At 38.7% G+C, this 25,540-nt stretch overlaps 1 protein-coding gene across 1 annotated transcript in view; it reads right to left on the bottom strand.

Annotated features, from left to right (window-relative positions):
• Positions 1-7,685: 7,685 nt before the first annotated feature.
• SRPK1 (SRSF protein kinase 1) overlaps positions 7,686-25,540 on the bottom strand; it is a 78,119-nt gene continuing 60,264 nt past the window's right edge. The window contains 5 exon segments of the mRNA XM_070361322.1: positions 7,686-10,160; positions 11,574-11,666; positions 15,088-15,157; positions 19,453-19,560; positions 25,005-25,105. Of these exon segments, the coding sequence (XP_070217423.1) occupies positions 9,976-10,160; positions 11,574-11,666; positions 15,088-15,157; positions 19,453-19,560; positions 25,005-25,105 (557 nt within the window). The 3' untranslated portion in view covers positions 7,686-9,975.

The raw sequence follows: 25,540 nt of genomic DNA, 5'->3' as shown, positions 1-25,540 counted from the left end.
GGAGTCTCTGGCAGAGGCGTGAGTCTACAGTAGCCTGCTGCAGGGTCAGGGGCACTGAATACAACAGTCCTGGGAGCCGTGGTATGCTGACATAAGTCCTTTTGAAGGAGGTCACCATTACTGCCATTATCCCTACCATAGTTTGACCTCAGGCCAAACTATAGGGAGGGAACACAGCCCCACCCATCAGCAGAAAATTGGATTAAAGACTTACTGAGCATGGCATTGCCCATCAGGGTAAGACCCAGTTTTCCCCACAACCAGTCCCTTGCATCAGAAAGTCTCCATGAGCCTGTAGTCATTCCTCAAGGGTGGAAAGAATGAAAACCACAATCACAGGAAACTAACCAGATTGATCACATGGATCACAGCCTCATCTAACTCAATGAAACCATGAGCCATTACATGTAGGGCCACCCAAGACAGACAGGTCATGGTGGAGAGTTCTGACAAAACGTGGTCACTGAAGAAGGGAATGGCAAACCACTTCAGTCTTCTTGCCTTGAGAACCCCATGAACAGTATAAAAAGGCAAAAAGATATGACACTGAAAGATGAACTCCCCAGGTTGGTAGTGCCCAATATGCTACTGGAGAAGAGCAGAGAAATAGCTCCAGAAGGAATCAAGAGGCTGAGCCAAAAGGGAAACAATGCCCCATTGTGGATGTCTCTGGTGGTGAAAGTAAAGTCTGATGCTGTAAAGAACATTGCATAGGAACCTGGAATGTTAGGTCCCTGAATCAAGGTAAATTGGAAGTGGTCAAACAGGAGATGGCAAGAGTGAACATCAACATTTTAGGAATCAGTGAATAAAATGGACCGGAATGGGCGAATTTAATTCAGATAACCATTATATCTACTCCTGTGGGCAAAAATCCCTTAGAAGAAATGGAGTAGCCCTCATAGTCAACATAGTCAAGACCATCCCCAAGAAAAAGAAATGCAAAAGGGTTATCTGAGGAGGCCTTACAAATAGCTGAGAAAAGAAGATAAGTGACAGGTAAAGGAGAAGAGGAAAGATATGTCCATCTCAACACAGAGCTCCAGAGAACAGCAAGGAGAGACGAGAAAGCCCTCCTCAGTGGACAACGCGAAGAAACAGAGGAAAACAAGAGAACGGGAAAGACGAGATCTCTTCAAGAAAATTAGAGATACCAAGGGAACATTTCATGCAAAGATGGACACAATAAAAGAGAAATGGTATGGATCTAGCAGAAGCAGAAGATATTAAAAAGAGGTGGCAAGGATACACAAGATCTATACAAAAATACACAAGAACTATATCAAAAAAGATCTTAATGACCCAGGTAACCACGATGGTGTGATCACTCACCTAGAGACAGGCATCTTGGAGTGTGAAGTCAAGTGGGCCTTAGGAAGCATCACTATGAACAAAGCTAGTGGAGGTGATGGAATTCCAGCTGAGTTATTTCAAATCCCAAAAGATGAAGCTGTGAAAGTGTTGCACTCAATATGCCAGCAAATTTGGAAAATTCAGCAGTGGCCACAAGACTGGAAAAGGTCAATTTTCATTCCAATCCCAAGGAAGGGCAATGCCAAAGAATGTTCAAACTACTACACAATTGCACTCATTTCACATGCTAGCAAAGCAATGCTCAAAATTCTCCAAGCTTGGTTTCAACAGTATGTGAACTGTGAACTTCCAGATGTTCAAGCTGGATTTAGAAAAGGCAGAGGAACCAGAGATCAAATTGCCAACATCCGTTGGATCACAGAAAAATGAAGAGAATTCCAGAAAAACATCCACTTCTGCTTCTTTGACTATGCTAAAGCCTTTGACTGTGTGGATCACAACAAACTGTGGAAAAGTCTTAAAGAGATGGGAATACCAGACCACCTTACCTGCCTCCTGAGAAACCTGTATGCAGGTCAAGAAGCAACAGTTAGTACTGTACATGAAACAACAGACTAGTTCAAAATTGGGAAAGGAGCATGTCAAAGTTGTGTATTGTCACCCTACTTTTAAAACTTATACACACAGAGTACCTCATGGGAAGTGCTGGGCTGGATGAAGCACAAGCTGGAATCAAGATTGCCAGGAGAAACATCAATAACCTCAGATATGCAGATGACACCACCCTCATGGCAGAAAGCGAAGAGGAACTAAAGGTGAAAGAGAGGAGTGAAAAGGCTGGCTTAAAACTCAACATTCAAAAAACTGAGATCACAGCATCTGGTCCCATCACTTCAAGGCAAATAGGTGGGGAAACAATGGGAACAGTGAGAGGGTCTATTTTCTTGGGCTCCAGAATCACTGCAGACAGGACTGCAGCCATGAAATTAAAAGACTTGCTCTTTGGAAGAAAAGCTACGACAAACCTAGACAGACTATTAAAAAGCAGACATTACTTTGCTGACAAAGGTCCATGTAGTCAAAGCTATGGTTTTTCCAGTAGTCATATATGGATGTGAGAGTTGGACCATAAAGGAGGCTGAGTGCCAAAGAATTGATGCTTTTGAACTGTGGTGTTGGAGAAGACTCCTGAGAGTCCCTTGGACAGCAAAGAAATAAAATCAGTCCATCCTAAAGGAAATCAACCCTGAATATTCATTGAAAGGACTGATGCTGAACTTGAAGCTCCAATCCTTTGGCCACGTGATGTGAAGAGCTGACTCATTGGAAAAGACCCTGGTACTGGGAAAAATCATGGGCAGGAGGAGAAGGGGACGACAGAGGATGAGATGGTTGGATGGCATCACCGACTCAATGGACATGAGTTTGAGCAAGCTCTAGCAGATTGTGAAGGACAGGGAAGCCTGGCATGCTTGCAGTCCATGGGGTCTCAAAGAGTCAGACACGACTGAACAACTGAACAACAAATTTTAATATGCATAAATTACCTCAGGAACCTTGTTAAAATTCAGACTAATTTAGCTGAAGTTCAGAAATCCAAGCACTGTGTTTCTAAGCAGCCCCCCAGTGATAAGCTGCTGGTTAGGGGTTACACTTTGAGTAGCAAACTGTTAAGAGTATAAATATTTTCTCATGTCTTTGCAATATTCCTTATCAATTTTTTTAAAAGCCCAGAACTCCACAGCACTGTTGTACCATTTCACTGCTAAACCAGACCTTAGTTAGCTATTTAGGACTGCTATCACGGAAAACTTTTTTGCTTCTGTTGATAAATTCTGGGGTGGCATTACTGAATCAAAGCTAAACTAGCTGTCTTTTTTCTTGCCCTATATATTTTTTTACATCTTAAAAGACATTTATGAATTTTAACTTGAGGGACACTGATATTATATACTAATGAGGAAGTTTGCTGTCTGCAGTAGAACTGAATTAAAATGTGAGTATTGCGTTTTTATTTGCTTAACAATGTCAAAGTCTATAATCTTTCTTTTTTTTTTTTTTTAATATGACAGATCATCTATTTCCCTGACAATGGAAAAATGAGCAAATCAAATTCTTCAGAAAACTTGTTCCATGCTTCCCTGTGTCTGCTAGTCTAGGCCTGAAGTCCTGAAGCCTTTCATTATAGGGTTAGAAACTGACAAGATTTTCAAGATAAGACCACTTACTACATTCAGAAAACTCCAGTGAGGCAGAAATGCAGTGACCACATCCAAGACGTTCAGAGTAATGGTTTAACTCTCCTGACTAGGAACCCACCTTCTCTTCCTATCCCTTTACCCCAGCAAGTCGCTTTACCATCTCGAGGCCTCTCTGTAAAATGACAGCAGAATGACTCTGTGTCTAGGGTGAGTCCCCGACAGTCTAATTCACTGAGGATACTTGTTTCAAAGCACCCAGAAACTGCCATCCAGCTCTTAGAGGGCAATTAAAAAGAGGTGGCTGTCACCATGCTAGACCGTTTCAGGTTGAGGTTTAGGGAGTCCTTTGCTTTTTTCCTCAGGTTTTTTTTTTTCAATTGATGCACAGAGGAAATGACTAGAGGGGTTACGGGAACCTGAATCCATCAGGAAGTCTCATAAAGACTGGGTAACTTTAGGATGTAAAAACTTTCAAGACTAAATTGATTTTTTCCCTTTGGGAACCAAAAATCTTATTTTTTCAGTGCCTATACTGACCCAAAGAGAATGGGCTAACAGTTTCAGAAAGTTACTAGTAGCCAAGTAATTTGTTACAGTATAGAAGACCCTCTCGTTAAAAAAAAGAAAACAAACTTTAGGTTTGGTAGTTAATTGGTGAATCTTACCAGTCCCCAGAGGGGAACACAATTTAGGTAATACCTCATTGTAGCAGATGCCAAGACAAAGACAGGCTCTTTAGGCTGTTCCCTGTCCTCAGGATGGTATGTTAAAGCAGGGTTTTGCTGATTATCTGCAGCGAGTGATCCAGGAAGAATAAGTGTTTTTTCTGACCTTGGTACATTTCCTCAGTAACGTATGCGTGCTGTTCTCTCACAGGTAGAAAGGGGGTAAATGCTGAACAAAACTGTAATGGATCTTGATCAACCAGCAGTAACAAGGAAAACAGGCTTCTTATTCTGGGCTGCAGGGTGTGCTTTTTAACCAATGTACTCGGACACCTGCCCAGTCAGTACAGTTTCTCCTCTAGCTGATAGGCTAAGTATGAGTATCTCAGCATCGTCCCAGTTGTTGATGATGGGAACCACTGGGATGGGACTTATGAGTGATCACATTCATGTTTTCTTGTGCTGATAAAATTATTTCATTGTCAGGCATCTACTTTATGCAAGCTTTTTTTTTTTTTTTTGGCCACACAGCCTGTGGGATCTTAGTTCCCCAACCAGGGATCAAACCCTGGCCCACAGCAATGAAAGCAATCTTAACCACTGGACCACACACGAGTGACAGACTTTGGCCAATTCTGCAGTTTAGTGATGTTTTTAGCTAGGTTTGTTATTTCTTGTAACTTTTTATAAAAGGTAAAAGAAAAATTTCTAAGGCTTCCTTGTCTTTAAAAGATTTCTCACTAGAATGGCAACTATGAAGGTCCAGAGAAGCTTCTGGGGGGCTTCAGGTACATCTGCCAAAAGCCTTCACCTTGCCCTCAAAAACAGTTGAGTTTCACCAGAGGAGGACTGGATGTTTACCAACCTGGAGAAGATCTGCAAATCCGAGTCACATGAGTCAGCATTTCACCTTTTGCTTTATCTTCAAGAAAACTCAGAATTCAACCTCTCCAATAAAGTGATGATTTTCGTTGACAGTAACGCATCATCAGCCTTTCTCAAGTGGTCTGATCTTTAAATTCAGATTTCATCTTTGAAAGTATATAGAAAAATCAATAAAACTAGCACTCCTCTAACCAAGCTTACTGTACTCCTTCCTCTGCCTTTGGCTGGGACCCAGGAATGGTTGTGATCACCAAGCTTGAACAGTGACTAGCACTGAGCAGGTCAACAGAGGAAGGCCTTATGATTTATATCTGGAATGTGAACCAGAACGATGTCCTTCCTAGATGCTTTCACTATCTTACATCTATTAGCTACCTGTTGCTGAATAACAAATTAGCCCAGGACTCAGTGGCTTAAAACATTTTAGTTTCTGCAGGTTGAAAGTTGCTGTTGTGTCCAACTCTGCACTCTCCAGGCCAGAATACCGGCGTGGGTAGCCTTTCTCTTCTCCAGGGGATCTTCCCAACCCAGGGGTCGAACCCAGATCTACCCGCATTGCAGGTGGATTCTTTACCAGTTGAGTCACCAGGCAAGCCCAAGAATATTAGAGTGGGTAACCTATCTTTTCTCCAGGGGATCTTCCGGACCCAGCAATCAAACTGGGATCTCCTGCAGTGCAGGTGGATTCTTTTAACTGAGCTATCAGGGAAGCCCTTCGTCAGGTTAAGAATTGGCAAGGATTAGCCAAGTGACTTTGCACCAAGGTTTCTCACAGGGTTGCAACTAAGGTGTTGGATCTGCTTCCAAGCTCAGGGGTGTAGGACTCAGCTTCTACAGGTAGTTGGGCCAAGGGCCCAAGTTCCTTGCTAGCTGAAGGCCTCTTCAAAGGCTTATTCACCTGGCAACTTGCTTCCCCAGAGCAAGGGTTCCTACACAGAGAGCACAGACAGAAGCCACCACCCCTTTGTAACCAAAAAGTGACACCTTGTTACTTTTGAACAGTCACAAAGTCCAGCCCACGTTAAAGGTGAGGGAATTGTGTAAGTGCTTGAATACCAGGCAAGAATCATTGGGGTCCTTTAAAAAGTCCTCTAATTTCCAACACTTTCCTCTGTATTTAATAAATCCAAAGCAACCAGTGAAATGTCTTACGGGCACAGCTCAAATTGCAGGCAGCTGATACTTTCATAACATGGTCCAGTTCTGCCAAATGGAAAGCAAGGCTTGTTATTGTTACAGTATTAAAATGGGCAATAACTAGATGTGAATTAAGGACAAAAGATTATGATAAAAGAGTGAACTTGGTAGGATATAAACCCAGATAATCTATGTATGGAAAACCCTCAAGTCAGTAACAGAAGTAGGTACTAATGTAAACTTGCTTAGTTAAAGCTTCTAAACACACGATCTCAATTTTTCTGGTTTTTTAAACTGAGATGTTTCTGATATCCTAAGGAGGTGGTGTGGGTTAATATCTGTGCAACGACTTAAAGGATAAATACATATCATCTAAGTAGTTTTTGAATTTCACCTCTGGAACAGCTTAATGGTTTCCCTGTGTATACTCAGGGTTGTAACTCAACTCAGTTTGATGGTTCCTTTGAGATAGCTTAACACAAGACCTAGAGGGACTGCCTAGAATTGTCAGTCTGATGAACATGCTGGCTTGAAGAATTCCAATTTAATTTTTGGTTGTTTTTTAAACAGGTTACATTCTGGTCAATACTACAATACGAACACACTGTGTATTATACCTTAAAGCACAGTTCAATTAAAACAAAATAATTAAGCAGTTTACATAGAGTTCAGGGCTAGAGAAGGGCTTTATGAATAAACATTATCACAAAAATGAAAGGCAACTTAAAAAAACTGGAAAATGTGACAGAAACATGGCAAAAATGTTACCAAATCATCAAACAGGGAAGCATGCCAAAAGAAAAGTTGGGTAACGTAGGCAAATGACCAAAAAAAGGCCAATAAAACCTATGAAACAAGATTCTGACCATACTAGTCATTAAATTAAATTAAATTAAATTAAATCAAATTAAAACAAGATACTCCCCTTTTGGGGCAATCAAACTGGCTATTAGGAACAAAATGAGAGAGATTACAACAGGCTCATTCAAACACTGTTGGTCACCACAAACCAGTCCAACTGTTCTCCACTTAAGTTAGGCAACATTTACTAAATGCCTTTAAAATGTGCTTACTCTCTGCCCCAGCCAATCCCATTTCTAAGAATTTATACTGAGGGGTGAACGAGACAAATACACGAAAGACTGTGTATTCCAGTGCCTTGAGGTTCACAAAATTTTGATATTTTGCACTTTGTGATCTTTAGAGAAAAAAAAAAAAAGACAACCCACAAATATTCAGGAAAAATGGTGCTGAGTTATAGGAATAACAATTTTCTTAGAATTTTCCAAAATGTACTTTGTTAATCCCACTTCACCTCCTTAAAGATAGAAACAAAGCTACCAACCACACAAAATGATATGTGTTTAAGTTATACAGTTTCACGGTATATTAAGTCCAAAAAGCAACTCAACCAATCCATTCCTCCATTCTGAAGCTAGGTCAGATTAACTTGGGCAACAAACAGAAATCTTCTGGAAACATGTAGGTTATTAAATAATTTTATTGTACTGCATTTACAAAGAAAACAGACAATGCACCCAGTAGAAAGAATAAAAATGTGTTTGGGGTTTTATTTTTTACTGAGAGCAAATAGAAATCCTTTAGTGAGATCCTGGCAATTTGACAGTAAGTTCAATAAAGGTACATGGGAAAACTTGGAAGATCAAATTCTGCAGCTGCCTCTTTCTACGGCTTTGAATTCATCTGGCTCTTTAAGAGATGGGGGGAAAGCCCTTATTTGGTGGGAAAACATTTCCAAAATGAAGTTACAGGTTCTCTCATTACATTTCTCTTCATGTTAGTTGTTAAAACAGGGCCTTCTATTTGTGTATGTTTTGCTTAGTTCACTTTAATGTCATCACCAGAATTCCTATCATTCCACAATTGTGATTTTACAGTGTAGGAAAGAATTCAGTTCTAGTCTGGTATTGCTTTACATGTATATATCGCTGAAAACCAAAAGTGGATTAGAACTGCTGAACGATTTTCCCTGCCGTTGTTTGATACAATCTATTTTCTTTATTCTTGATAGGTGCATAGACAGCCTCATTTAAAATTCTTTCTACAGGAACATGTCTGATTTCAGGATTACCATCAAGGATCCGATGAAACGGCTGGCCAGTTATTCAGGGTAATATGTTTGTGAGTTAAATGGATTGCATAATTGCACCACTTTTTCCTTTGCCTTTGTTGGTAAATGACAGAATCTAGATTCCAATTTTCTGTACAGAAAGTTGGCCACCCAGCAGTCTCATCGCTGCTTTGTTAGCGGAGCCTCAAGTTGCACCTCCTTGGCGTTCTGTAAATCAGTCCCGTAGCCACTTCTGGAGAATGCTGAATCCCCAAGGCCCACTTGGTCCGTGCAGAACAAGCAGCTGTGACCCCAATCCTGCCCCTTTTGCTTTTCAATATGACCCGAAGAATATATGTAATGTCTAGGGCAAGTCTAGGAGAGGCTCATCCTAAAATAAGATTCACAAATTCCTTTTCCCATTAAAAAAAAAAAAGCCTCAAGTACATTTCAATCATCTCAAAATTTAAAACTTACATTATACAAGGAAATAGCAGCAGAGAATGGCTAATCTTAAACCAATCGAGAAAGAAAAGTAATAAAAACAAACACAACCCTCAAAATAAACAACAATGAAAAAAGTACCATCCCACCCCCTCCCCTTGGTTCTTGTATCCTGGGATTTCGTTTAAGACCTGAAGCCTCTGAGAAAATGAGAAGGGCAAAGCCATAAGGGGAAACTGCTTCATGGCTGAATTCTGAACGAGGTAAAGCAAAGGCCCTAAATAAAAATTGGGGACTGTTTGTAAAAAAAAAAAACAAACCCAAGAACTCTAGGATAGTTTCTTCTTAGATGGGAAAATCTCTGAAACTTAGTTCTCTTTCCCAGAGTCATCCTCAATTCTTTAATTATGGGGCAATAAACTCAAGTGCAATGAGTAAAGTGCCAGCCAGGGATTAAAAAACAAAAAATAAACAGCCAATCAAAGTAATTCTGCTATTAGGGTACAGAAAAGACACAGGAAAGGACTGTTTGCAGAACATACGTGGTTCTGAAGAAATTACTAGTCAATGGTTCCAGTTCTGTTTCCATCAAAAATCAGACTGAAGATTCGAGGACCTTAGGGTTATTAAAGGATGAAAGGAATTTGACAGTGCTTTGAACAGTGATAAATGTTACCTAAATTTGGTGTTTATACAGCTCATTTAAAAACACAGTAGCTTAAAAGTCGCAGAAAAAAATATGAAGAAAAGAGAACAACAGAAACAATCCAGGAAGATGATGCAGCCTGGATACAGCAAGTTTAATGTCTCTGCTGTACATAGAAGTAACACCCTTTCCCCTTCTCATCCTCATGCTGGCAACAGGATATGCACTAGAATATTTGACTCTTAGAGTCAGTGAATAAAAGGATGAGCTCATACATCTTCATAGCTCTTTTTAAAAGGATGCTTATAATTTAAAGGATGTCCTGATGGAAAGACAAGGGTACAGGGTGTGAGGCTGTTTCACATTTTAGTCCATTAGTCTTTGGCAGAGCCCAATCAAGGCCAAATTCACCTAGGATGCCCAATGGCTGTGGGAGGATCTCCACAGGGTCAAGTAAGCAAACCCAAATGAACATGTTGGATTAAATAAAAGACACAAACACCCTAGAAACCCTTGAAGGCAGAGCTTCACCCTGAAAAGGGAAGGGGGAAATGCTTGGAGGGGAGGGGTGGAGGGCCAGCCCGTGATCTCTGCTGCAGTGCTGGACTGGGCTTAAGAGTTGAGCCAAGGGTGCCGGAGACAATCGGCGGCAGTGGCCCTCTTCTCGGGGATCAGCTCCAACATGGGCAGTAAGAAATCTGTGAAGCCGGCTGCCTCTTCCTGAGGCCACTCATACTTCTCCACTAGAACCTCAAAAAGGCCCCAGGGTTTCAGCTTCGTGATGTGTTTCAGGTCACCTACGGTAAAGACAGTACAAAGAAACTGACCAACATTGCTAAGTGACATTGTTCTGCGGAAATCCAGGAACTAATCCAGGCAGTCTATCAAGAAATCAAACTGCCACCAGAATCTAATCCTTCTCTATTCATAAAGCACCTCTCTTATCTAATGCCTTCCTTGGAAAGAAGTGTCTCCATTTTTCACGAGGCCTAAAAATTTAAAACAATATTTTGATCCACCATTCTAGGATTTTTCGTCCTGAGCAAGTTGGGTAGGCCCGTCAGGAACGAGGTATTCACTAAACTGAAAATTAAAAGCCGATATACTCAGCATGGTCTTATGGTATTCAGAGGCAATTTATTACCACATACGAAGAATAATTTGCTTGTACTCTATTTTTGGCTCAATAATCTAGTAAATGTTGCTTCAAAATAAGGCAGTAATTAAAAAATAATGAGCTAAAAACCACGTCCAACATGTATAAAAATAAAACTAAAAAAACACAAATTTTCAGATACAGCTGAATCACACTGTACCATTTTGGAACATCAATCTCCTTTTGCCTCCTCGAAACAATTTTTTTTTTTTAAAGACAGTCAATTATCAGTGACTTGTTAAGGTTAATGCTGCTTTAATTTTTTTTCTTATGTAACACTTCTTTGAAGTCTCTTCTGTGGGCAGTGAGTGCCTGATTACCTACTTGGTACATGCATGCCATTGACCTGACTTTGCACAAAAGGAAGAACTCTCAGGAAGCACTTCACCACCTTCTTGCCCCAAACAGAAACATTAAGAAATGCTTGCTTGCTCTCAAGTGCTGACAAAAAAAGTTTTTCTTAGCACAAGTATAGAGATTTTGAGGAAAAAGGGAATCATGACAAAAAGGGAAAAAAGGTTGGACAGTTTTCTAGCCCCTTGTAGGATCAGGTTTTCACATTTCAGTATTTGGAATGCTTAAGAAATACATATTTAAATATGTCAACATAATATTATCCAGTAAAAAATTTAAGGTGAATTTTATCTTTGTTTTCCTTACTAATAAATGATAACATAAACTTACGAAATTCAAAGTATAAAAATTAATTTTACTTGTCTTTTGATAGAACTGCCTCAGCAAAATCTGCCCATTTTTCAGAAGTGCTATAGTAGGAATAATCAACGAACTATGTGCCCACTACTAATTTAATATGAAGTAATCCCCATTTAGAAATCAGGAGACTGAGTTTGGGTCAAAGATCGTATCAGTAGTACAGCAGTTGGATTCTGAACCCAGATGGTCTGGCTCCAGTCTCTGCTAAGTCACAGCTCTGCATTCAAGGAAGAAGCATCCTTCTTGAGGTGTTGAGGACACTGTACCCAGCAGTACTTACCTCTTCATTGTCAAACACTTTTGTCCCCTCAATGTCTGGGAACAAACACACTTCTTTTACCTTTTTTGGTGAAAAACTCCTTGGAATATTTTCCTGCCACAATGAGCTTGCGAGGCACCTTCCCCAGAAGTTCTATGATCAATGCAATGTGATCTGTATGTTTCAAACATTTCAAGAGGGGGGAAAAAGACATACATAATAGGAATAACGAACATAATTCTAAACACTGGCAGAAAGAGTAGCATGCACACCTCTTTGTAAAGCATTTCAGCTTGCTTTCTGTCCTAAATGAGAAGAGGACTCTATCCATCTAATGGAGAATCCAGAAAACCATTACAAATCAGATAACCACTCCAGTGGGACTTGAGTGGTAACTAAAAACCATCTTGGTGTGAATGCTCTGCTTCCTGAAGCTGCATCCCTGGGACCTAGATGAAAACTCATGTTAACAATACTACCTCTGCGATTGAAGAAGTCCTGTGAATATTTCCCACTGAGGGCAAAGCGTCTTGGAATTCTGCCTATCAGCTCTATAATGTGCGCAATGTGGTCTAAAATAGAAGGGTAAGAAGAACAGGATCAAGGACAAGCTGTAAAAGAGGTTTTTCTATGAACAGCTTTTTCAAAAACTAGCTACTTAAAAGGAACTACAAATAAAACCCAGGATACTCAAGGGAAGACTGGGAAGGCCAAGAATTATTTCAGGTGATTGATCACCTGTAGTTGGCAAGTCCCATTCTAAAGTTTGGAGGCTTATCTATTTTATTTCTATTTTGTCTATATGTTTAGGTTCAGGTGGGTTTTACAAGTAAGGTAAAAAGTGTACCAATATGCTTCAGACATTCTAGGATAGATACTGATAACAGATATTTATAACAGTGTTCAATAGGGCTCTGTGGGAAATAATATCACTTTATTTAAGAATGTTCATGACAAAGCACTCACATATGATTAAGTTTTCACAATCACCTTGTAGAACAGGCCAAAAATTAAATACCCCATTTTAAAGGTGAGAAAATAAAACCTCAAGGTGAATGGACTACTTGAGTTACACAGCTAATAAGAGCTAGAGCTCAGATAACAGCCCCTATCTCATCATGTCTTGTCCAGAGGGTTTTTTGTAATTTAATAAATCATAGTTTTAAAGAAAAAATTAGCAACAACATTTAAAGCACAGCTATTATACTTGACCACATTTGGCTCTAAAGTGTTTAAGTCATGCAGTGCCTTGTAACTGTCCCAGCAGGACTATGGACTGTGAGCGCTGCTAGGAGACGTGCAGTTTGTCTCCAGGTGAGCTTGGACTAGCCTGCATCCACACCTACAGACAGCCCTACTACCTTTCCCTGCAGGTGGCAGAAAGGAAATACGAAGAGATTTAAAAAGCAATGGCTCCTAGCCACAAAACAGTTTTAAAAATGACTTTAATTCTGCAGTTATAGAATCAAGGTCAAAAGGAATCACTGAAACCTTCTAATAATGTATCTCAGAGGGGAATAATATGCTAGGGACATTCACATATCTGGGAATTTGGGAAGGTTTCAGGTGCTTCCTATTTTTCATGTAAAGGACTCACTGGTGTCATTTAAAAGCAGCTTTTTATTCATGAACTCACTATAACCTTTGGGCGGTCTGACTGAATTTATGATCTGGTAACAAGTATTTCACTGATACGAAATTTTTGCCAATTTTAGGCAGGATCTGCAAATAAGTATCTTTTTATACATTAATTATAAATGAGACTATAATTTGTCTTACTGTAAACTTCCAAGTAAAATACTGGTTCTTTTATTATTTTTCTTATGCTAAGGAATTATTTTCCCCTTGAAATCGTAACATTACTTTTAGTTGCAGCAACCTACCTCTCGTTTATCAATTAATCATAGGATTAATATACCTGACAGGCAAAATTATTAAGTATTATTCTAAGGTTTAGGGCTGTGGAATGTCTCTAATAGCAGAAGACATGCTACTTAGGCCCCAGTCCTACCATGACTCCTAACCCTATGCCTACACTAGCGAGGGCTAAGCGTTTACTTTTTCCTGCTCCTATAGTACTGAGGTTTTATCTCAGGACTATTAGTATTGACTGGAACGGAAGGGAGTAAGTTATGATCTAAATATCTAGGGTAACTGGTTCTCTCGCGTCTCTTGAGACTTTCATTTACATTTCACTTTTCAGGTTTGATAGCATAATACCCCATATAATATAATTCTAGCCACTATATGAGTTTTGTACCACAGACTATTTATAGGGAATCTAGGGAAAGAAAAAAAATTAATTACCCTTACAAAACAGATATAGTAGGGCTTTCTTTTTTTTGCTGTGCTGTGCAGTGCAACATGTGGGATCTTAATACCTTGACCAGGGATTGAACCTGGGCCCCCTGCATTGGGAGCATGAAATCTTAACCACTGGACTACCAGGGAAGTCCCTAGTAGTGCATTTCTAAAACAGTGTTAAGTCTATGCCCCCAAACTTATAATCCAGAAAAGAAGCAAGCAGATAATAGGGAAAATCAAGTGTGTACAGAGGTAGTAATTATAGTATATTCTTAAAAGGGGCTTATGTATTGAAATTATGTCCAAATTGTACCCATTAAAATAGGTATATGGCTATGGAGATTAGTTAGCAGAGCATTTTCCAAACAATACTTAGTAGGAGGTTTTACTAACACTGCCTATTGACACCCCAGTTTGAGAAAAGAGCACTGTCAGTTCCATACAGCACAGAACCTGTTTTCTTAAAGGATCAAGGAAAGCACAGAAAGTAAAAGACCTATTTTCCACCCTGGGTGGGTACAGTGGCAGTACTCTCTCAAAGTAATCCCCAATGATTCTGAAAACAAAAGCGCCAAAATCATATAATAAAGAAGGTAAAACATTCCTTTAATAAAGTTCTTAAATTCATGCTATCATCTAGTTACTTGAACGCCACCATGATTAAAAAAAAATAATCACACATGTAATTGTCTGGTTTCACAGCCTCTCAGATAGAGCAACTGACAGCTTAGGCTTTTCCTACTGGTATTGTAAAATATAAACCTGTAATATTTTCTTTTAAAATGGAATTCTAAATGTTAGTATCATTTAAAAAGAAAAAATATATAGCTTTCATTTTCAGAAAGGAAAAAAAAAAGAACACTAAATGCTGTATAATTTATATAGACAAAGAGGATATATTCTCTGCATTCAAGGAGTGTATGTATGTTGAAATTGACTTCCGGATAAAGTTGGAAGCATAACTAGGCAACAAATCGATGAACAGGTAGATCCAAACTGGGTAAAGAATGAATCACTGATTTACTAATATACAGGAAGGAAGACAACTAGATGCTTTAGAAGAAATCTGGCAAATACAAGTTTCAGTTCAACCAACTGTGGCCTTTTCTCTAATCTTTACATAGAATTCTTTAATATCTATCATAAAATATCTACTATATCTAATACTTAATATAAAATATATTTCTTTTCTGGGATTTATATATACTTAGCACACTAAGAAGACTAAGGCTCTTTAGTACTAACAGATGACAGCCACCATGCACAGACAGCCTTAGGTGAGAGGACCTACCTTCATCTCGAGTGTACTCCTCCCCCGAATGAGGTTCAAATAAATAGTCGCCTGTGGCCAGTTCAAAGGCCTAAGAAAAAGAGGAAAAGCTTATGAAAGCCTTAAAAAAAAAAAGACCTCTGGGAAGTTTACTGCTATTTGGCTCAATTTTAGTAATTTTTTTTCTTGGAAAAACCTGCAAATGTTGTCTAAAATTATTCTTAAAGAACTTTCCTTTCACACCTGCACCTTAATAAAATGGAGCAAGAAAACTGCAAAAGCTCAGTTAATATCAATATATGGATTATTCCAAGCCCCCTGCGTCCCAATCTCTTAATCATTAATTCAACTCTCTTAAGTTTCTCTTTTTGCTCAGAGAGGGACATATCTAAGGTGATTCTAAGTTATTAAATTATTCATGAGGTGAGTATTTTTTAATAAATTCACACATCTAGAAATTAAGATTTTGTACTTAAAACCAAAAAAATTCAGAAATTTTTCTACTTAGGACTCTTTAGAGTTTGGTAGAAAGCACTTTTAAAGTAAGTTTTGCTTTGGAAAGCACTTCTTAAACTGTCCCAGATAGAGAGTTCCCAATTCCTTGGTCTATAGAGAATCAGAAAAAGATGAAGTATAAACGGAGTCAGAAGCCACTAATACTGATCAGCAGGTATGCATTCAACAATCAGAAAAAGAGAGGCATGTCTCCTATAACAAGAAAATTTGTAAACAGTTTAAGAGGGTCTGAAAAAGCGATTTCCTTAGGAGTAAGTGTCAGTACAGAGGACAGCATCCGAGTGATGGGGCTGTATTAATTTTTCAATGATTAACAAGAGAGCAAGTAATTTAACAGCAGTTTTAAAAAGGACCTTATTGATATAAAAAGTACAGTTATCAGTCAAGTGCTAGTAACCACGGGTTAATTTTGACTGACTCAATGGTGCCAAGTATCCCAGACAATCTCAGGAATGTGGGGTGAATTTAGTTGGGGCACATTCTCAATTTAGATCCAGGTCTAGGTCTTGGTGGTCTGCCATTGTCACAAAAGCAGAGTCTTTCTCAAAAATGTATCACCTGGGCTGTACTACTGCCCAGAACAAGACCACAAAACCAGAAGTTTCAGGATTGTCTCTAAAATGTCAGCAATGCTGTGTGGCTCCTTGCTCAGCATAGCTTGTTTTACATGCTAGCAGTTCATTACTGAACTACACTGATAAAGCAGATACTTGTTACACCCTCAAAGCAGAACAGAAACAAACGGATTCTTGTTCATCAAAATTTGTCAATCTCTCCTAAAACCAGTACTTTAATTTTTCCTCATGTTGAGATTCAGTGAAAATATTACAAGTTAAAAAAGAAGATAGTTTTCTAAAAATTTAAAATACTCTAGGCACGTTCCTGGAAGTCCAGTGGTTAAGTCTCTACTCTTCCAATGCAGGAGGCATAGGTTCAATTCCTGGTTGGGGAACTAAAGTTCCTTCCACATGCCATGTGGTGTGGCAAAACAAAAACAGATCAAAAACACTAAAACTTTCCATCTAGATACTTAAAGTTCTCTAAAAGAACTTTATTTTTGGAACATAAGGTAGTTGCTTATTAGTTACAATTTTATAATTAACAGTACAAAAAACCCAACCCAAACCAAAAGATCACAACAGAACTAAAAACCCCTAGAAACTTGCTTACAAAACACCTAGTTGAACATCTTTCCTTTACAGATGAGCAACCTGACCAGAACGGAAAGGCCAAGTCCATCCCAGATCCAGGGCTCTGGTGCTACACTCCTGTCCTTGTCTCATGCTGACCAAAGGGCCTATTCTATGCCAGTCAGGGTCATGCTAACAGCCACAGGCAAAACCAGTTACTAAATCCAGTGTGCTGATACCTCCAGATAATGGAATATTATTCAGTGCTAAAAAGGAATGAACTATCAAGTCATGAAAAGACACGGAGGAACCATAAATGAGTATTACAAAGTTAAAAAAAAAGCTAACAAATCATGCTGTTTAATTTCAACTGTATGATATTCTGGAAAGATAAAACTGTGGACACAGTATCTATTCTTTATTCATTCTTAATGCTCTTCACAGAACATTCCCTTCTTATAATTGCTTCTAACTTTGTAGTATCAATCACTAAAGTGGTAGGCAATCTCACAACTTGCCTTTTTACTTCTCAGAAAGGGTCCCAATCTTTCTATCAATTGATTGCACAGGATGAAGGAGGATCCATGTCTCCAGGACACTTATGATATTCTAAGATTTATTTTTATTCTCTGAGTATGGTGATATTTAAAGCAATATTTCTATGTCTATTAGCAAATGAGAGAAATCTGGGGTAATAAATGGGGCTCAAGTTTTCATGATACTGTCTCAAGTCAGTTAAGTACCTTCCCTTACTCAACAAAATTCCTGTATGTGAGCTGGTCCAAAGAGGGGCCTACGTTAACCAACCCCTCCTTTCATCTTTTTTGTCTTACTTCTTAAGCCTGACATTGTCAGTACTATTTTCAACAGCAAGCAGGACTTACTGCCCTCAACTAAACTATTAAAAACCACATCATAGTAAATCAAAGGCCACCTACACACTAGCTATATTTTGTATGGGGGCATCTGTATCAGTTATTTCCTCTACCACATCAAATCCCTCAATACAAAGCTTTAAAGTACGGCAAGAAAGAAGTTTTTTTCCCAATGTTTTTCATCTTGTGCACCAATACCAAACCATCTTCATTTCGGGTAGCCCCCTGCTTAAAAGACCACTGATGTGTCAAAACAAAATAACAGCTGAAATTATAGTTTGTTTCTGGTTTAGTTCAGTCATTTGATGGTCCACAAATATTTATTAAGTATTACTGTATACTAATGAATTTGTTTGATCTTGTTCTTGTTTCCTGGGAGGGCGCCTCTAAACTCTTGGGATTTCCAAGTCATAAAAGTGACTCTTATTCATGGTGGGCCCCTTAGGACCGCTCTTCAGTTTATACTAATAAGGTGACTCATAGTGGGTCCCTAGACACAGTTTCAAGAGCAGGGATGAACATGCCCCCAGTGTGGGTAAGACCAATTGTACAATCAGGAAGTTGAGGTGTTGAACTGAATGTTGTCATGCCTGACCTCCTAATCTCGCGGAAGGATAAGGAGGCTAGAGACTGTAATGAAATCTCAATAAAAACTCTGGGCACTCAAAGCTTGGGTGAACTTCCCTGGTTGGTGATACACATTGATTTGTCAGGAAAGTCAGGTATGCTAAGGACACAGAAGTTTCTTCATCTCTGGTACCCTCTCAGGCCTCAATATATGCATGTTTTCATTTGGGTGGTCCTGATTTATATCCTTTATATCAGAACTGTAATATTTTAGCTCTTTCTTGAGTTCTGTGAATGATTCTAGCAAATTACTAAATCTGAAAGGATAGTGGAAATCCCCAATTCGTAGCCAGATGGTCAGGAGTGTAGGTGGCCTGTGGACCCCCGAGCTTGCAGCTGGTGTCTGAAGTGAGAATAGTCTTGTGGAAAACTATGCCTTTAATCTGTGAAGTCTCTGATGACTCTGGGTAGTGAGCATTAGAAATGCACTGTAAGCACCCCCTCAAAAAGTCTCAGGCCCTGAACCAGACACTTAGCTATATATAATAATAGACATGGCTCCTGCCCGTACGGCACTTACAACAAGTAGGAGAGAAAAAAGTAAAACTCACAATCACAAATCAGAATACCTCCATTTCAGGAAACAATTTAATATGCTCCAACATGAAGCTATTTGTGGGAAGTCATTTAATAGCAACTAAATCTGATCACTTGAGTAGTTGCTTGACAAGGAGAAAGCAGCAACTTAAGAATCCATGGATGACTGAGCTTCATGTCTGAAGAAATGCTGAATGTATAGAACTGTATGCTGCTAAGTCACGTCAGTCGTGTCTGACTCTGTGCGACCCCACAGACAGCAGCCCACTAGGCTCCTCTGTCCCTGGGATTCTCCAGGCAAGAACACTTGAGTGGGTTGCCATTTCCTTCTCCAATAGAACTGTATAGAATGAATCAATTTCCAGGGTTTTTCCTATCTGATAATAGAGCTGAAAGGGCAAGGGGTACCTGTAACCTGCAAAAGCAATACCACTTCTGAGCAGTTGTTTTTAACACCCACCCCCAGCCCCATCTGTAATAAGAAACATTTGGTTCCTTCACCTAACAGGAATTGGGCAGGAACTGAAAGGAATGCCAGATGTTTATACCTAAGGTTTTGAATTCAGACCTCTCCAGACATGGGATTTAGAGTGCCAGTAGTAAGTCAGAAAAAAATTTCTTTACTATTTTTTTAAATTGCTGGTCTACTGAAATTAGCAAATTACCACATAACAAGTTAAAGTCAACAGGAAAAACATTACCATGCATGCTGTGCTCCAAATGTCAGCAGGGGTATTATAGCCAGATCCTATCAAAACTTCCAAGGAGCGATACTGCCTTGTTTGAATATCTTCGGTGAAATGTTTGTGCTGAGTAAATGAAGGAAACAGTATTTTAAAATTCATTTATTCTAAAAAGTAACAAGTCATAATTGCTTAATAACGGAGATTAAGATAAATTCACCAAAGTTTTCCCTAAACCAAAGTTCTCCTGTGGCTCATTTCTTAAGTATCATTTTTATGCTATTGGCTTTAAATAGCACTTTTCTTTACATGCCATCTGCTCTAAATTATTTCTGCAAACATGAGCCTGAACTTACATATGGATAACACAGGTTAGGCAATAACAAATTGTTTTTTAAGAAATGGAAAACTATCACCCCAAACAAAAGTTGTTTGTTTGTCTAAAATACTTTGCATTTCAACATATAAATGTTCCCAATTTAGGTTCCATTCAAACTTTTCCTTGCTGTGTTCTCATCATGAGAAAATAAAAGATGTAGGTTTCAAGTTTTAAGAGCCTTACAAACACCACCCAAAGACTTCTTGCCTTCAGTCTCGTTTTGCTACCTCACCCCTCCAAAAATACAAAACATTTATCTTGGGGACCATGTTAACCACTATGGAGATGCAATGATCAAAACAACCAGTTTCTTTAACACATGTATGGGGAAAAGGGAAAACATCTAAAAATAAAGAAAACAGCAATTTGTGAAGCGCAGAATTTAGGCAGAGTAAGCTTCAGGCAGAAAACCAACACTGAGAGGAGCTCCAAAGGGAACAAGTTTGACCAGAAGTACTTCAGGTAGAGGGGACATCACAAAGGCATGGAAAGACATTTGCAAAAGCCAAACACAGCTAACTGCTAGGCTGAAGAGTTCAGATTTCATCTGGCGACAAAAGAACACCACAGCATGTTAGGAAACAGGAGAGCGTCCTGTAAGAATACTGACAGGACCTCTGAGAACACCATTCCGGTAATCTTCTTTTGGTTTATGGCCAGATTTAGGCTTAGTAATGAACATCTGAACAATGGCTGTGAAAACAGGAGAGAGAAGAGTTAAAACCAAGGACATTCACAGGAAGAATAAGCACAATTTAAAAATTCAATGGCTAGAAGTGGGAGACAGGAAGAAGAGTCAAAAGGAACTCTGTGGTAGAAGTTGTCAACAAAAAATGGGTGGAAAGCCTTAGAGAGGGATGTGGTTTTACAGGAAAACAATGGGTTCAGATACTGAGTTTGAAGTGGAAATGTACTACAGGTGATAACACTTAGAAAAACGGTCATGCTGTTTTCAAGGGAGCTGTCTCTACTCATGGTGCCTTACTACTGCCTTACAAAGACTCTGTAAAGGATAAATGAGGCCAAGAGTCATCAAAAGAAGTTGAACTGGAAACACACACATCCACTTATTCCTGAAACTCCACTTCTGTAGAGAATCCAGTGTTCAATTTTTAAAGAATAAACTTGACAGGGACTTCCCTGTAGGTTGCAGTTAAGACATGTGCTCCCAATGCAGGGGGCCTGGTCAGGGAACTAGATCCCACATGCTGCAACTAAGACTCGGCACATTCAAATAAATAAATACATTTTAAAAAATAAATAAAGAATAAACTGACAAAGACCGAGAATGGCAAAGAAGTCACAGCAATACAGTTTAGGAGCTGGAAAGCAGAGAGATCATTATTAAATGTCTTAATGGATCCAAGGAAGCTGAATAATAAGCCACTAGTGAAAGCTGAGAAGCACAGTGATAAATACCACAGTATTCCTCCTCCCAAGGATTTCGAGGTATCAGGTTATTTCTGGAAGTAGGCGGGTAAGTGGGATTGAACAAATGAACACTGCTTTAGAACACCTTTTAAAGAAACAGAGCTCAGAACACAGGCATGATGCAGTGTAACAGCCCTTCCCTGACCCAACACAGAGGTTTTGTCTGAAGCAGGTAAAACAGCTCCTGGAGGATGCTCGGCATGGTTGAGGGGAGAGTACTATTCTGAATACAGGGCAATTAAGTGACTATATGTAATTGTATGCTGAACCCCCAGTTTTCTAGCTTAACTCAGTTTTCAAAACACTAGCAGTCAGGCATTTACTCTCTGGTTAAGAGATTTGAGGAAGACTTAAATTTTCTGTGGGAAATACGACCAATCTAAGACCTTGACATCTGAGGATGAAATCAAACAGCTCAGACAGATCATTTTATAGTGAGTAATTCAACAAGATCCACCAGGCACAAAGCTTCTAAACAGCCTTCTGGCACTCCATTCAAATGGTCAGTCAGTCTTTTGTTTAATGACCCTAAACAAAGAAAGCAAGGAAGACACCATATAAAGAAGAAAATGGAAAAATAATATCCTCTCAGAGATAATCATGGAACCAAGGAACTCTTAAAAAGTAAGAATATAATAAGAGAAATAAGAAAATATAAGGCTTAAAAGCACAAGCTGAGAAATCTCCTGGAAAAGGAAGTGTTAGAAAATAGAAGAGATATGTAAGAAAATTAGAGAACCTGAATAAAATCTAACATTTGAATAATGAGGTACCAGAGCTAGAAAAGAAGAGAATTAAAGAAAAAAAAAATAAAAAAATCAAGAAACAAAACCAAAGAACCAGCGTTTCAATACTGACAGCACACACTGGGTTCTTAGCTAATGGATGAAAATAGATGGCATGAGGCACATGGCTGTTAAATGATCCCACAGACTTCCTCAGGGGAAAAGATTTCATACAAAGGTCCAAAAATCAGAATGACTCTAGACTTTCAGCAGCAATGACAAGAAACTAGAAAAACATGAAGCAATGACAAACATTCTGAGGGAAAATGATTTTCATCCTAGAATTTTACATGCGGTCAACTGAGTATAAAAACAGAATGAAGACATTATTAGCTATGCAAGGATGCTCACTCCTTTAGGAAGCCACTAAAAGCTGTATATATTTCAAACAAAAACCACGATGGAGTAAACCAGGAAAGAAGATCAGAGAGACACAAAATGTATATATAGAGAGAATTAACAATAATCTCGAGGATGACTATGAAAGGAAATCTCAAATGGCAGTGACGCAGCAGATGAACCAAAGAGATGAACACAGATTAGAAGACAAGTTCCAGGATAGAGTTCTTTAGGAAGAAAAAGTTGACCAATACCCAAGGTATCCATGTGTATTAAAGTGTATGTATTCAAAGCAATGGGTCAAAGTATGGGGTGGAATTAAATGATAAAAGTTAAAAACAACAACAACAAAATGCGTAAATAAATGAAGCAACAGTGTTAGGCAAAAAGAGAAAAGGAATCATAACACAATATATACTTAGTTTAGCTGAAGATAGCATCAGAGTCCTAATAATAGAAACATGAAATTATTTAGCCCAAAGTCATATTAAATTGACAAGATAGGGGATAGATATAATGGCAGGTAAGTCCTATTGGAAAGGAAGAAATAGCTAAAACTGAAAAGAATTGGAAGCAATATACCTAAGGTATTTATTAACAATAATGAAGGTAAATACCATTATTCAGGGAGTGAAAAACTGGCAAAGGAAGGGCACAGATTTTTGAACTAAAATCTATGTAAGTGACCCTAAGCTATATATGTATGTGTGTAAGTGATGAGCGAAAAGTATAATATTTTAAAAAACCAAGCTCTTTGAAAATAATATAAAATTCCATTAGAGAATGCCAGATGCTGCTGTGCTTAAGAGACCGGCAAGATGTGGGGTCAGACCAGGACCTGGCAGGACAGGCGCCACGTGTAGTCACCACCGTGCTAGTGCCCAGGTCAAGCCTGTGCCCACACAAAGTCACTTTAGCATAGAGACTCATTAAAAAAAAGAAATGCATGCGAGAACTAAAGAAAATAGATTAATTCTGTGTAGAAAAATGACAGGAAAGACAACCCAAATAAGGCAAAGTATGCCAAATGCACAAGACAGGTGTGACGGAAGGCGTTCCAAACACAAAGGCAAAGGAACTTGAAATGACTAAGCAGAAAACTGACAGACGTTTGAAGTTTATACCACATGATTTTTGTTAGAGTCAATGTTTTCCTCTATAATTGCTTTAAATACTTAATAAGCAGCTCCTATGTACCAGGTACTGTTCTAAGCACTATAGATACAGCAATGAATGAAAAAAAATCTCTGCTGTGATGGGACATACATGATAGCGAAAGGGATATTAAACAAATATGTAGAATCAGATTGGGTTAAGTGCCGTGGAGAAAGAAAACTTGGGGGAGAGGGTGAGAGGAAAAAAAAGGAAATACGTGAGTGAATATAAAAGGTGTGTAGGTGTAAAGAGTAGTGGTTTATGTTAGGCAGGTGTTCAGGCAAAGATCCCCCTGGTAAGATGCCATCTGAACAGGAACTTGAAGAAAATCTACTCTTTTTGAAACTAAGTTTTTTGCTTCATGTGGTGGTATGTGGGCCACAGTAAGGATCTTCTATTCATTCTAAAGGAAGCCACCACAAAGTTTTGAGAATATCTGACATGCATTTAAAAGGATCACTCTGATAGTTGTGTTGAGAACAGTAAGAGGAAAGGACAACGAAGAGAAGTGAGGAGCCACTGTAGTCATGCAGGTAAAAATATGGTGGCCTGGTGAGATAATTCCAATTACCTAAAAAGCTTTTCCATATTCCTATCAGTTAGTGCTAGGTACTGACTTGATGTTTACTAAAATGTTACCACAATATTCTGGAATCAATACTGAAATTGAGATCCTACTTGGTTATGAACCATTAGATATAGAATGTCATGTGGAATAGGGAATGTGAAATATAAAAATGAACAGGATCTATTAAAGTGGATTTCACCTCAATAGTCTCCAGCATCCCTGTTTATAAAGCATACGGCTCTTTGAATAGTACTGTTTATTGTGCAACTCTTTGTAGATTTTTAAAAAGATATTCATTAAAAATAACACAAAAGCACTAACTTGGTAAACAACAGTATTAATAAGATACTATATATCAAAACCCCCCTTTAAAAAAAGCACTCAACTTCTGACTTAGCAATGTCATGTCTGGGCATGTTCTAGGTCAACTACAGAAGACTCATGAGCAAAGACTGTTCATCACAAAGAACTGTCAAGAATACGTGAAGGTTGTAGTATATTAGCAAGTATCACATAAAACTGAATTTGATATAAATTTGTGGTTGACAAAGGCTCCAAAATATATTAAATGAATTAAAAGGTTACAATTAATAAGTTGGTTAGATGCTGATTTAAAAAACAGAAGGGAAAGTCTGAACGGGGGCATCTGGACTATGAATGTCAATGAGGATACAGATAAAACCAGCCAAGAGTGGATATCACTGAATGTCGGTGACAGGTACCTTGTGCAGGGGCAGGAGGGGACTGTTTCAGCATACCATTCTCTCTACTCATGCAAAGGTTAAGAGAAAGCTAAAATGGTCACTGGCAATCTAGGTTGAGAACTGCAGATGTTTTCTTCTTTTCGCACGACGAAGTCCAAATTCTTATTTATCCCCAGTCTCTTCAAAACACTGAGACAAGCTTAACTTACCACCCAACAGGCATTTCCAAGATCAGCGATCTTCACTTGGAGCTTTTCTGCATTTTTTGGCTCAAGGGGGTTAACAAGAAAATTTCCAGCAGTGGATTTTCCTATAGACAACAGGTATCATCAATAAGACTGTTCAATGAACAGAGAAATATCCAAAGGTTAACAAAACTCTGTGAGGTAACACACCCAGGCCCCCAACTGGCCACCTATTAATACATTTTCTAAGACTGAAAACAAGTAAAAGCAACACCTCAAGTTTCCAGAAATAAAACCTCTGCCTTCAAAGCGACAAGTAAAAACGCTGTGTGTTCACTATATGAGCAATAAAGATCAAACTGAACTACACATCTATACACTGAAGGTAACTCGGATACCTGCTGTAAAGCTGTATTTATGACAACAAAGGTATACTTTTAGAAACTCAAGAAAAATTTTTTTCTATGTGGTAATTAAAAAAAAATTGTATAGTTGATTTACAACATATTAGTTTCAGTATACAACACAGCAACTCAGCATTTTTATAGATTACATTCCAT

The sequence above is a fragment of the Bos mutus genome, chromosome 23, assembly GCF_027580195.1.
Source record: "Bos mutus isolate GX-2022 chromosome 23, NWIPB_WYAK_1.1, whole genome shotgun sequence".
Taxonomy (NCBI): Eukaryota; Metazoa; Chordata; class Mammalia; order Artiodactyla; family Bovidae; genus Bos; species Bos mutus.
This window is presented reverse-complemented; position numbering and strand designations above follow the sequence as displayed.